We start from the raw sequence: 12684 nt of genomic DNA, 5'->3' as shown, positions 1-12684 counted from the left end.
TCTCTTGGCTCACTATCTCTGACAGTGTCCAAACCCTGGTTTTTATACCTACCATTGACATCAGCTGTTGCAATATTCATACAAAAAAAATCTGTGTTGACAGATATTACTGGATGACGCCAGATGGCTTTTTCAGAATTTGAACACCTAAACTCCCCTTTCCCCCCAACTGCTTTAAAAAAGGAACAAACATACCTACCTCTTTACACTATTTTAGACTATTCCTGTTTAAATAAGGGTTCTGATCTGAATTATTGTAGCGAGAATTCTGAAATCATTTTTGTTGGCATTCCACACATTTCAAAAACACTCACTACCTTCAAATTATTGGAATTATATGAAACTGAATATTTTTAGAATTAGATCAAGACAAACTCACTTAGAGGTGTCCACACATTAATGATGACCTGAGGCAGACATGTTAGATTTTGACAGTTGTGTTACTGAATGCCATCAAGGATAAATTGTAAATACTATACTGATAATGTCACAGATTTTCCAAGGATGGATTGCAGAGAGTAAAAAGAAGTGTCCATCCCTCAGATGCTTAAACAGATTCCCCTTTGGGGAATGCTTAGCTGCACATATCACACAACTGGATAAAACAACACAAACAACACAACACAAAGTCCCCTCTGCCTTTCTATAGGTGGAAGTACAGTTTGGTTCTCATTATTACTTGTATTTAACACATCAAAAACTTTTCCCAAATATGCAATCACAGATTTATCTAGACTTTTAAGTGGACAGATTATGTCATGTTTTATTCCAAATTTTGGCTCCCCTAACCCTTTAAAAAAATCTGCAAGCAACATTTCTATTGGTAGCCATAATCTAAAATCCAAAAAGTATAATTTATTGCAAGCAATTAAGACTTAACTGTTACTGTTACTAACTAGTCGGTGGGTGCAAGTAACAAAAATGTTTTGAAAAGACAACCTTTTTGTCTGTTAACTACATCTTTCCAGTTTATTTCCCCTGGGCATTTGGTGCTTGTTATGTGCTTCCATTTCTTAATAATTTTTTTAGTTTTATTATAACATTTGCAGTTTTTTGTCCACTGGTTTTGTTCCCATAGCCTGTAATGTGCCACATACTAAAATTTATTGTCATCCTTTCTTTAATATATATATATATATATATATATATTAATTTTTTTTCTTTTTTTTTAATTCAACGAGAGCTGTTTGATGTTCTTGGCTTCCAGGCAATAGCAAACACACATTGATGACGTCAATAGGAGAACTTCAATTGACCAGTAGCTTGTTCCAATCTGTTCATGTTGACCCGGAGGTCCTGAGTCACTAATCAAGCCAATCAAACAGCCCAGGAAAACAAATACCTCCTCCGGTCTCACTCTTATCCCTCTTACCACACATATGCACATGCACACACATACCACACACACCACTTCCGAGTAATTATGTTTCCTGGATAACCAAGACATTTGCTCTCTACAATTTTATAATTATTTTACCAATCAAATATTGACTCTGGTTTTCAGGGACATAGAAGGGAATATAGGAAGGATTTGGGAGGAGGGGGTGTTAAGGCAAGGCAATGAATCACCTTGTAAAGGTGATTAATCCCCATTGAATTATAATAAAGAAGAAAAAAGATGGATATTATAAATTACACCTTCTTTTCAATTATTATGTTAGACTTCATGTCTCAATTTGCATTAAGGTGTATATTTGACAACAAAAGGATTGTTTTAAATTTCTGATGATGTGGATTCTTTACCAGATAATTGTACAATTAAAGAAGCATGACACCAAACAAGTTTTTTTTTTAAACAGTTTTTCTCTTTAATACATTTGAACAACTAGAAAACCTAAACTATAGAGAAAATTCATTTTTGCAATGTCAGTTGTTTTAAACAAACTGTATTATCCAATAACAGTTTTCAGAGCTGGAAAAACGGATCGATTGGAAATATCTCTAGAACTTTCCATTTTGTTTAATTTCATGAAACCATACAATTTGCTTTGTTTTTCAGGAGAGGCAACTACACAATGACCTTTGGCTTATAAAGTGCAAAAGGTTGAAAAGCCATTTTCTCCCACAGGCTTATGAACATCTGGTATTCAACAGTGTACATATATACAGAGAGAGTGCCACGCATTGATAATGTAAGATCTGCCATCCTAAAGTGCAGTGTCCTGGAGATTTGTATAAAAACTGTTTGGAGGGAGGAGTACAACACATTCCAGTCAGGGTTTTTTTCTGGATCCTCTCCAAAACTTTTCTCTCTTCTGCAAATTTCTCCAAACACAAACCAAGATGACCTTTGTATGAGGGAACCTCAATGACTGAGGTCCCAGTGAACTCATAGCTCTGAATTCTCTCTGGTGCAGAGGACCAACAGTCTTTCTTAAGCCCCAACCATCTCTCTCTTCTTCCCTTCAGAGCTGACTGAAGAGTAATACAGAAGATGGGTCCTATTTAGTAGCAGTCTTCAGAGCTCCCCCTGTTGACATATGACGTGCTGTTGCCACGTCATCACATACAGCAGAGTCAGCTGCAATTAAACACAGAGAGAGAATATATAAAGCAAAATTACAAGTAACAATTCAAGAGTCACATATGGCAGTTATGTGACTCTGGTGTCCCTTAATGTCAGCTAATACAATCATATGCAGAAATATGTTGGGGTGGAGTGTATGTGTGACCAGGAGAATTATGATAACTGTAATGATTTCAGCTAAAAGACAACTGACTCCAATGCAAAGTCTCTCTCTATCCGACAAACATACTTTCCTACTGTGTGCACCTCCCATACTTGTAGTTGACCCTGTGCTTCTCTGGGTCTGTCCTTTCATGATCTGCTTTTGCTTGCTGCATTGCCTGGAAAGCAGAGCACATGATGGTCACCCTTACACTGAACCTAGAAGGTGAAAGTATCTATGGGTGTTACAGTATACACAATGTAATGAAATATGCATTTTAAAGTACAAAAATAGCTAATTTTGCAATACAGATTAACTATCACAAAATACTAAAACATGTTATTGTTCCTAACCATGTAGCAGCCAGTGTGGTATCCACAAAGGTACCAGGACAACAGCATGCTGGAGAGAGCAGCCATATCTGAGTCCAGCCCATCCCCATCATCTTCATCCCCCCCTTTTGGGGGCCACACGCACGGTGGTGGGGGTGGAGGTAGAAGAGGGAGAGGCTGGATACCCTGACACAACAAAGAGAACGTCATAGAAATTTAAACACAATGTATGACTAATAACACACCCCCCTTTGTGCGAAAGCAAAAACAAACCAATGGTAAATGGTTAATTACAGCCTTCTCTTTGACCTTTTAGACCTACAACTATGTGATGGCTCGAAAAGCTGCAGGGAAAAATAATAATGATAAAAAAAACATTTCTGCTTGCACCACATCCTCTTTCCAGGCTATTCTATTGTTTTTCCCCCTAAATCTTAATGAAAAACATGGAGAGGACTACCACTTTCATTATGGCTGAGAGTGAAGAGTATGTCTGGTTTTTCCCCAGAGAAAATGGCTATCTACCTCTCTTCTGGCATTCACACTGCAGTATTAGATACCTCGAACTGACTCCAATCACGGACTGAATTGTAGAAAGTGTTATTTTAAAATAAATAATACAGCTTCATCGTTGTTTATTTAAGCAACAACTGAACAGTACTACATACTCGCCGAGACTAACAAAATGTATGAACACCACCCATAATATGGTCTAATGGTTCATCCGTAGCTGTTTCAATTGACTGTTCTTGATCAGTTTTAGGCTTTACATCCACAAAAGTATGATTCAGCCATGTAACTCCTGAAAATAACTGCTAGATACTATCACTATGCTAAAAGTATGCTATGCTGTTGTTAAATTTACTGTTCTCAAATTTTTAGTTTTATACCTTGATGCTCATTTACTGTGTTACTAGGCGTTCTGTGCCCATTATCTTCTTTCTCCAGGGATATACTTTTAATGTATCCTGAAATGACGATCATGTGAGATGCTCTGGATAAGAGAGATCAGCCAAAGACTTAAAAAAACTACACAATGTTGCAGATTTTACTTTTTAAAACTATTTTTTTAATATTATCTTTTGTGCTATTAGTGCGTTGCATTTGTTTCTAAATTTGGAAACGTGCCAGCTAGGTATTAACAGACAGAATTATCTGAACTAGCTATGATCACAAAGATACAGATAATCATTTTTGCTGAAAATGGAGAAAACACTTTCCTTGTAACATACCCAGCTGCACTAACTAGCACCATCGCTAAAAACAATTTAGAGAATGATATGGTGGGCCTGGATAGCAATTCATAGATATCCACGCACCAACATAGCAAATGGCTACCTAGGGAAATTACAGAATTCAGCTTTTTGTGTATGAGTAAGTTCAGTCGCTAGCTAACTAACATTAGCTTGCCACAATGTTGCTTTGGCTGGAACTTGTTTCTAGGAATCCTACAGCAGTTTCTACAAAACTGCAAAACACAGCACAGAGTATGGAAAACATACACAGTTATTTAGCCACTACGCTTACTTTACTTTTGAGCAATGCACGGGCTATGAAATTGTGTGTTTAGCAAGGCACAGGTGGCCCTAATTTTAGAGATGTATGAGGTCCACACCAAAAAGAATATCAAGGTACAGAATATTAAGCAGTGTATACCTTCCTCCGCCACCTGCCAGCTATGCATCATCTGGCTTGATATTGCACTAACGCATTAACATCTAAAATTACATGCTGAGTGCTTAGAATGGTTTGGCTGGAGTTGACTATGCTGCAAACTCACACAAGGACAGTCGGTAAGTCAGAGTGAGGGTATTGATTTCTCATTTAGCAAACATCCAAAAGGTCAGTGTGGTGAAAAGTTTTATATTACGTGTATATGCCTTTCTGTAAATGAGCGTGTGACTGTAAAGCCTACAGCTCCTAGTCAGAGAATGGAGGTAAAACGAGGTCAAGCAGAGCCCCAGTCTCACCGTGGCGCTGTCAGGGGGAGGAGACTCCGGGGGGAGGAACAGAAAGGGACCACTGGATGGAAGGAAAATGCCCTCCTTCCCTTCTTTCCCACTGCTTGTATTCTTCCTCTCCTTCTGTTCTTTCCCAGGGTCACTGCAGCTGCTGACTTCACCCCCCTGCCAATCACACATTGGTGGAGAATATACACCTGCCATTCATCTTCACTTACCTCTAACTGGATAGTAATGTGTGTTAACTTAGGTGTTTAGTCATCACATGCACTGCATGCAGAATACCACTGGAGAAAGCTAAGTCCTTTCATGTAATTATTGAAGTAGAAATGACATTAAAAGATATCTAACCTGATGATGAAATAATGACATTAACATTATTCATGACCCTATCCCCTTACACATCAATGTAATCGGTCATGAAGGAAGGGAGCAGTGGAAGTAACAGTGTAGTAGGGGAGCTTCAGAGTTTTCTAGTATAGGAGAGTTGTAGACGTAGCAGTGTAGTAGGAGAGTTGTAGAGTTAGCAGTGCACAATGACAGTTGAAAGAAGAAGTGTTAGACTCACAGCTGGGTGGCCTGATGAGAGTGTGATGGTAGCATCCTCCTTTCTGGTGTAGTGCTTCTTCTTCTCCATCTTCCTCCAATCTGAGCTGCTGCTGCTGCTGTTAACTGACTCCTAGAGAGAAGGGTACAAGGTCCTCCAGGTGCTTCACTAACCCAACTGAACACCATCATCCAACTACCATTCCCACATTAGGCGGATTTGAATGGAAGGAAACCTCATCGACCATTTGAGGATTACTTCATTCACCACGAGTATACGAGTATTGCTAAACAACTTCTGTGAAGGAAGTCCTTAATTTAATGATTAAGTATAAATACTGACTTGAATCACACCAAAAAACAGATATGCTGATTCTATAGAGATGCCCTCCAACAGTTTTAGCAGCAACTGATGATTGATGTTTACCTCAACAGCAACCTTGGTTCTCCACTCCTGTTCATCTGGTGGCAGCAGGGCGCTCAGCTCTACCTCCTCCTCATTCCCGTACCCTTCGAACTGCACCCGGCCACGTTCCCCCTTCTTCCACACCAGCACCGCTGGGTACACTAGCCCGTCCTCCGACCACACCGCACGGCATCGGCTCCCCAACACCCACTGCTGCCACAGGGAGAAGGCATTCATCTTTGTCTTTTTTTCTGCTTGGCAGACAGTGCTTTGACAGCCAGATTACAATGGTGTAACACTAATACAATGTGTGAATGTCATGTTAAGAGCAGGCATACTGTGACATGTTCCATTAAAAAAAAAAAAAAAAAAAAAAACAGAATTAACAGACATTAGGGATCCTTCCAGGGCAAGCATTTGGATAAAAAAAGAAAAGCAAAACAAAGAAAGAAAAGACTCAGGACACAAAGGGAGGCATCTACCTCAGTGTGAGCACAAAGAGAGCGGGGGCTGTCCAATGCACCCCACCTGTTCTATGGTCCGTCTCACCTGCTTCTCTCTCCAGGGCTGCTCCCACTGTTCAGGCAGAAGGGCACTCAGGTCTACATCTTCCTCATTTCCGTAGCCATCAAACCTCACTCTGCCGCGGTCCCCCTCCACCGAGACCAGCGCGGCAGGGTAGAGCAGCCCATCCTCTGACCACACAGCGCGACACCGAGAGCCTACTGCCCACTGCTGTACAGAAACGGTACAATTTCAGCTGGGTCACTGCTGCATCTGGAATTACTTACTATTATGTGTCCTTTAAAACTGCTACACTACCACTACCACTATAGTCCATTGTGAGGACTACAACTTTTTATGGTTTATGATATGGCTGCTGTAAGGAAGACTTCTGTAAATTTGCAGGCCTGATTGCCTGCCTTTTACCTGTCTCTCTGGCCTCCCTTCATCTGTTTGCTTCTGTTCTCTGCCGGATTTCCACTGCTCTTTCTTGTGATCCTCCCTCTCCCCGACTTGTTCTTCACCGTTTGATTCCTTTCATAAGACAAACAAGGACAGGGACAAAACCAGAGCCAAACTATGAGATCAAAATATTTCAATAAGGGTTTCATTTAAACTAGTCAGGTTAGAAGCTTCAAGTAGTGTGTGCTCGTTTCCAGCTGCCTCCCATCTCAGCTGCGCTCGAAATGCCCTCCTGCAGTGCTGATGCTGTGAACAAATGTGTCCAGCTTTACCCGAAAAGATTTCAGTGCATCCTCATATGCCTTCACCAGGGCGGAATCGTCATTTGCCATGGACCAACTCACCTATACAAAGGCGAAAACAAAATGGCCATCGTCAGTCTTGCTGACATACCTAAATACTTCTCGACGTGCATTTTAATTTTGTGTTTCATCCAATTGGTTCTGTTCCACTTGCTAATTTACTACTTGTATAATGTTCCGATGCTGTCCTAGTATACTGATGCCCTAAAAAACCTCAGCACTTCAAATGAGCACCACAGGTTCAAACATTTAGTAGGTCTATCTGAGTGTCTGACTACCCACTAAGACATAGGTCTTGTCCAGTTTGTTGCTGGTGCAATGAATGAGTAAACTACAACTCAACTGGTAACGACAGCTTTGAGATTTACTAATAGTGCACGTTATCACAAAGTAAAACTACGTTTTAATGCAAGCAAAACTCCCCGATTCTACACCCTAAGAAAATACAAATATTATTTTGATTTCCTCAACGTGAACAATACGTAGTAATACATATGTAATAAATAAATAAAGACGTTCTTCCGTCTGCGCAGATTGCTACTGATAGTTGACATGGGTCGCTGGACAGCTAACTTTAATATCTACTAGTTGAACGAACGGCTGAACTCAGATGCGTGGGGTCTAGATTGGTAATCATGTTATGCTCTACCAGCGAGTACTACGATGAAACGAACTTAGCATAGTACAGCGCAACTCACGCTAATAATCACATTGTAATCATTACCCTACTGTCTTTTATCATACGCCCTTATACAGAGCGACTTACATAGGTTACCTTCTCCAAGTGAACAACGGCAGGGCCCCAGAGGGGAATCGAACCGGCAATCTCTCGGTTATTAGTCCTGCTCCTTACCACTATGCTACACTGCCGTATTCGTGGACAAAATACAGTTATTCCGTTGTATATTTCGTTATTACAATTACAACAAGAGTTTGAACATTATTATGACAGCCCGTGAACAGTATTAGAACAGTTTCGTTGTACCCTTCCATTTAGAAGCTTAGTTTCTCAATGCTGAGTAACAGGGTGAAACTTCAGGGCAAGGGACGTCAAACTGGAAAATCCCTCTATCAAAGCCATGCGATCAATACAAGTTCATGGGCCAACGTTTTCAGATCAGTGATGATGGTGTACTTATTCTAACTGTCTTTAAAAGAAACCATCTTTACCGACTGTCAATCACGTGACAGTTACCTTCATGCAAGATGAAGAAAGCAAACTACAACTGTGGCTCAGACGATTCCTACCAAAGTCTGTTCCGACAGCCTACCACCCTCAGACACAATTACTGACCAGCTGTGTTAAAATAAAGACATTTGACTGTCTTAGTTACTAGTTTAACTGTTAGATGGCTACAGTCAATACTTAACACTGGCAAGCTAACGTTACCTAAGCAGAGCTGTGAAAATAGATTGTGATTTAAAAACTAGCTTGACTGCGCTAGCAATGTTAACTAACTAGCAAATTAACCAGCCAACATGTAGATAGAAAGTCACATATGTTGAAAATAAACAGAGGAAGCTAACCACTTAGTTAGTTGGCTGATTCACGAACTAGCTACATATTGTTGCTATCGTAAAAAAACGGGCTCGCCAGCTAACTAGTGATATAGCCTAGCAATATAGGTCCCTATATGTTAGTAGCTAGCTTGTTAGCTGAAATTTAAATGGTGAACTTACATTATTCCTATACTTTCGATAAACAATATCTTGGTGAAATTCAGCCATGCCTACATTCAAAACAGTATAATCAACTCAGTTTCAAATATATTTGACACCCCATCAAAATGCCAAATTTTCGACAGGGCTCAAATTCCCGCGAGCTTGCCCTGATGCGTGAGAGACCATGTTGTATATGGTCATGTGTGCAGAAATCGTCATAGATCTAGGCCTACTAATCTGTATCAAATGTGGACCGGCTGAAGGTCGCACAACATCAAAGCGGATAACCCAAATTTAAAACCCATCTGTCATTTGATCTGCGTAAAATTCTCTGAAGCGTGACTATTGCATGATGGGATTTGAAGTAATTTCGTGTTTCAACTTTGCGTTTAATCCAACAGCATTGTCATACCACCCCCGTCTGGGCGAGATGACTACAAACATTGTACCACAAAAAAGCATTATTTTAGTTCGTTGAGTTTCTTTAGTAAAAATGCTTTCGGCTATATAATGGAGGTCTCTGAACCATGCTTATACAACCAATAACATTATTGGTTATAATTAGTAGTTTTCTTATTTTACGGACCCAATAAGTTGAGACATCCCATACTTGTTTTATTTAAAAATGCAAAATATTATTTAATATTGCGATTATAACCTGTTTATTTTTTAAGGAGACGCTAGGAAGTGCCAGTCATCAGATCCATACATACAGCTACAATGGCTGAGCCCAATGCTAAAATACCCTACATCAATGTCATTAGGAGAACATTTAAACCAAATTACATTGACAGAGTAGACCTCATCTGCGTCCTCCCTCACACAACATTCCTCATTGTAGATTAGGTGTCAGGGATTTCAGTTTCTTGGCTGTGCGTATTCCCTCGGAAATTACCGGCATCAGGAAGACCAGCCGCAGCAAGGTGTTGATTTCAACGCTGCAAGCCAACCTGACCATTGAGGAACTATACAATTACGTTAACTGTCACAACGGGACATCTCCTGTGTAGTCTTTTCCTGCCTGCAAAATTCACAGAAATGGGTATTGCAGCACATGTGTGTATTGGAGCTGTTCTTATGGTCAGGATCTTCATGGAGAGCTTGCACTCATTATAATTACTAATGAAACACTCTCAGTCACTGAATACCATAAAGGCATGACATTCTCACCAGCATCAATTTACGCTGGGCTGAGGCTATGTTCTGAAGGGTGCTTTTTAAAGCAATGAATCAAAATTGATAACAAAGCATTTTAAAGTTACATAATCACAAAGTAGAGTAGGCTAGGCTACGTGTTCCATAAATATTATTGCAAAATATTATTAAATTCGGGCCTCTGGTTTTTTGGTCAATGTCAGTCGTTCTGTGGGGGTATATACAACCGCCCTTAGCCCACATTTACCATGCTTTATAACATTGCATTTTGTCATTTATCATTTTATGTATTTTACAACTGCATCCAGAGGACAAACAGCTTGTAGCATAGCATAATACAAGAGAATTAAGATTTGGAACAATTTACTATGGAACTGCTCATTTGTTTTACACGAATCACTGGAAGAAGTCCAGTTCAGCGCAGCGAGTAGGTGGAACTAGAACCTTCTGTGACTAAGCCGATATGATATGACTCCTCGTTGTCTTCTAGCTCTAGCCAAATGAGTCATCCATGTCGTGAATCACTACCTGCACGAAATCGAGTTGTCCCACTCGTCCTACGTTTTAGAGAACACAAACAGTTCCCTTGTGATCAATGAAATATATCCTGGTAGCTGGCTCGCAACCTCTGTTATGTAATCAATGGACAATGTTACCAGTAGTCCCTTACTATTTAAAAACGATGCATGTGGATAATACACAATGAAGAAATTAAAAGAAAAAAAGAAGAAATTAATATAATCACAGCCGGCAACATCAAACCTTCTTTTATTCTGTAACGGCTCACTTGGTAGCGTTTGATCGCATCCAGTAAGCGCTTTCAAGCGCTTCTCAGTTGTGAACTCATCAGACTCTATATAGGCTACGATTTCAGATGTTGGGGGTGCTAACTACCTTCGTTTGCATGCATTTAAGACAGATTAGGGATAGTGTTCGATACACAAGACACAATCAGCTAAATCATGAAAGAGGTCGTGACATGTCTGGCAAAAAAAACTGAATAGAAAGACGTTTATATAACCCAGATATACTCCTGATAAATTCAGAAGATGCAGCAAATCATTCATGCAGCCGAGAAAGCGGTCCACGATGCTTCTCAAATTGAATGCTTTTGTCATACAATTCAATTTAATGAATCACGGTGTTCTTTGACCGATATAGCCACTAGATGACGCTCGTTGAAAAGAAAATATAAATAACAATTACAGCTAGCTGCCCTCTGTCGTATATTTGTACTGCACTTGGTTAGCGACACATTCCCTGTGGTGATTAATAGTTCACTTTTCAGTAATTAATTGTTTTAAGTACCTCCATCTGTTGTTATAAGGCCATACAGCCATGTAGCTTTTGCATTGGCAAAAAAAAATCTTTAGCCAATCTGAATCGTGCAAGACATCAAAGCCTCTAAAGTTCAAAATAAAAACATAAGATCAGTCATTGCTTTGGATAGACGCGTCAAAATGTCTTTATACAAATGTTTTCAGTCATCGTGTAAACAAAAAGTGAACTTGACCCTGTGCGTGGGTACAGGAACACATGCCGGGAAACTGGACAAATTGCAACGTGTTACAACATGTTTTCTCCATTGTAATGCTACACAATATCCATTGGGGGGCGACTAGAACTTATTATCTGAAGGAAAACTGACATTTTTCCTCATCTGTATGCTCTGCAGTAGAAAAAAAAGTATTCACAGACACAAGACCATAATAACAACCAGAATCTCGACATCCAGTGTTCTCCAGTTTAGTCATGTGCATTAAATGAATATATACTTGTATCATCATCAACATCATTTTAGTGATATTTTGTTCCCTGTGTAATATTGTAACACAGCGTTGGTGGGAACAAGAGACGTATTGAAATATATATAAAAATATGTGCATGAGGACTGGAGGCTATGATTTTGTAATGCAGCAACATAGCACGAGATGATCCTATCGAAGCTACTTGTAAACAGCTCTGATCCTATGACTGCAGCCGTCTATAATTAGACGCAGTAGAACTAGAACACAGATGAGTGATGAAAGTTCCAGGTAACACTGCCACGGAAATTCGGCCACGTTCGAGAAGCAGAATGTTGGGAAAGGATGTGATCATTCGCAATCGCAAAACATTATCAGCGCTATGGATGTCGGGGCAAGGAAAATAAAAACATCGCATATTCAACCCTACAATAGATGACATTCGCAAGAATTTTTTTGTACTGCTATCATGGTTGCACAACATCACCGATACACGGGTGTTTTCCACAGTAAAACACGAGGATAGTCAGGTGCTATGATGGTATATTTTGTGACCCTCTACAAGACCCTTCAACTCCCTCTAACTGTAAAGAACAAGTTTTCAACAAAATGCATGCAATGTATGCAAACCATGTTTTTTTCGTCTACAATTACTATGATTAATTGTTGATAATTCTATATATGTATATTATATATATGTACTGTATATGTATATATGTGTGTGTATGTGCGTGTGTGTCTTTCAGCGCTGTTGTCTAAATGTTATATATTTCTGACTTTCTCTGAAAGTGTTAAACAACTCAATAATATGGGCACTAAGGAAATTCCTAGGGACTCAAAATTGAAATAAATAAATAAATAACCAGGGCGGGGGGACGCGGGGTTATCGCAACAACCCCACGTGGGTAGTACAGATGCTTTACAAAACTACCCAATGGTT

At 39.7% G+C, this 12684-nt stretch overlaps 1 protein-coding gene across 4 annotated transcripts; it reads right to left on the bottom strand.

The window, feature by feature from the left end:
• Positions 1 to 1905: 1905 nt before the first annotated feature.
• Positions 1906 to 9017, bottom strand: LOC118773352 (survival motor neuron protein-like). 4 transcript variants are annotated; one of them, XM_036522246.1, is made up of 10 exons: positions 8863 to 9017; positions 7153 to 7224; positions 6845 to 6952; positions 6464 to 6649; positions 5936 to 6127; positions 5531 to 5641; positions 4972 to 5127; positions 3023 to 3187; positions 2757 to 2847; positions 1906 to 2521 (listed from the first exon to the last, which is right to left on the bottom strand). In XM_036522246.1, the coding sequence occupies exons 1-9, from the start codon at positions 8908 to 8910 to the stop codon at positions 2761 to 2763; spliced, it is 1125 nt and encodes a 374-aa protein (XP_036378139.1). In that variant the 5' UTR covers positions 8911 to 9017; the 3' UTR covers positions 1906 to 2521; positions 2757 to 2760. The 4 variants fall into 4 exon arrangements, with proteins under 4 accessions (XP_036378139.1, XP_036378140.1, XP_036378141.1 ...); XM_036522247.1 differs by having other exon boundaries at positions 5936 to 6124; XM_036522248.1 differs by having other exon boundaries at positions 6464 to 6646.
• Positions 9018 to 12684: the final 3667 nt, after the last annotated feature.

Source organism: Megalops cyprinoides, chromosome 2 (assembly GCF_013368585.1).
Source record: "Megalops cyprinoides isolate fMegCyp1 chromosome 2, fMegCyp1.pri, whole genome shotgun sequence".
Taxonomy (NCBI): Eukaryota; Metazoa; Chordata; class Actinopteri; order Elopiformes; family Megalopidae; genus Megalops; species Megalops cyprinoides.
Note: the sequence above shows the minus strand (reverse complement) of the source record. Positions and strands in the feature narration are given on the sequence as shown.

Coding starts and splice junctions, on each gene's coding strand:
- LOC118773352 (XM_036522246.1), bottom strand. CDS start 8,910: ATGGCTGAATTTCACCAAGATATTGTTTATCGAAAGTATAGGAATAAT. Junction 6,650..6,844: donor AAGGGAGGCCAGAGAGACAG/GTAAAAGGCAGG, acceptor GTTTCTGTACAG/CAGTGGGCAGTAGGCTCTCG. Junction 5,128..5,530: donor TCTCATCAGGCCACCCAGCT/GTGAGTCTAACA, acceptor TGTGATTGGCAG/GGGGGTGAAGTCAGCAGCTG.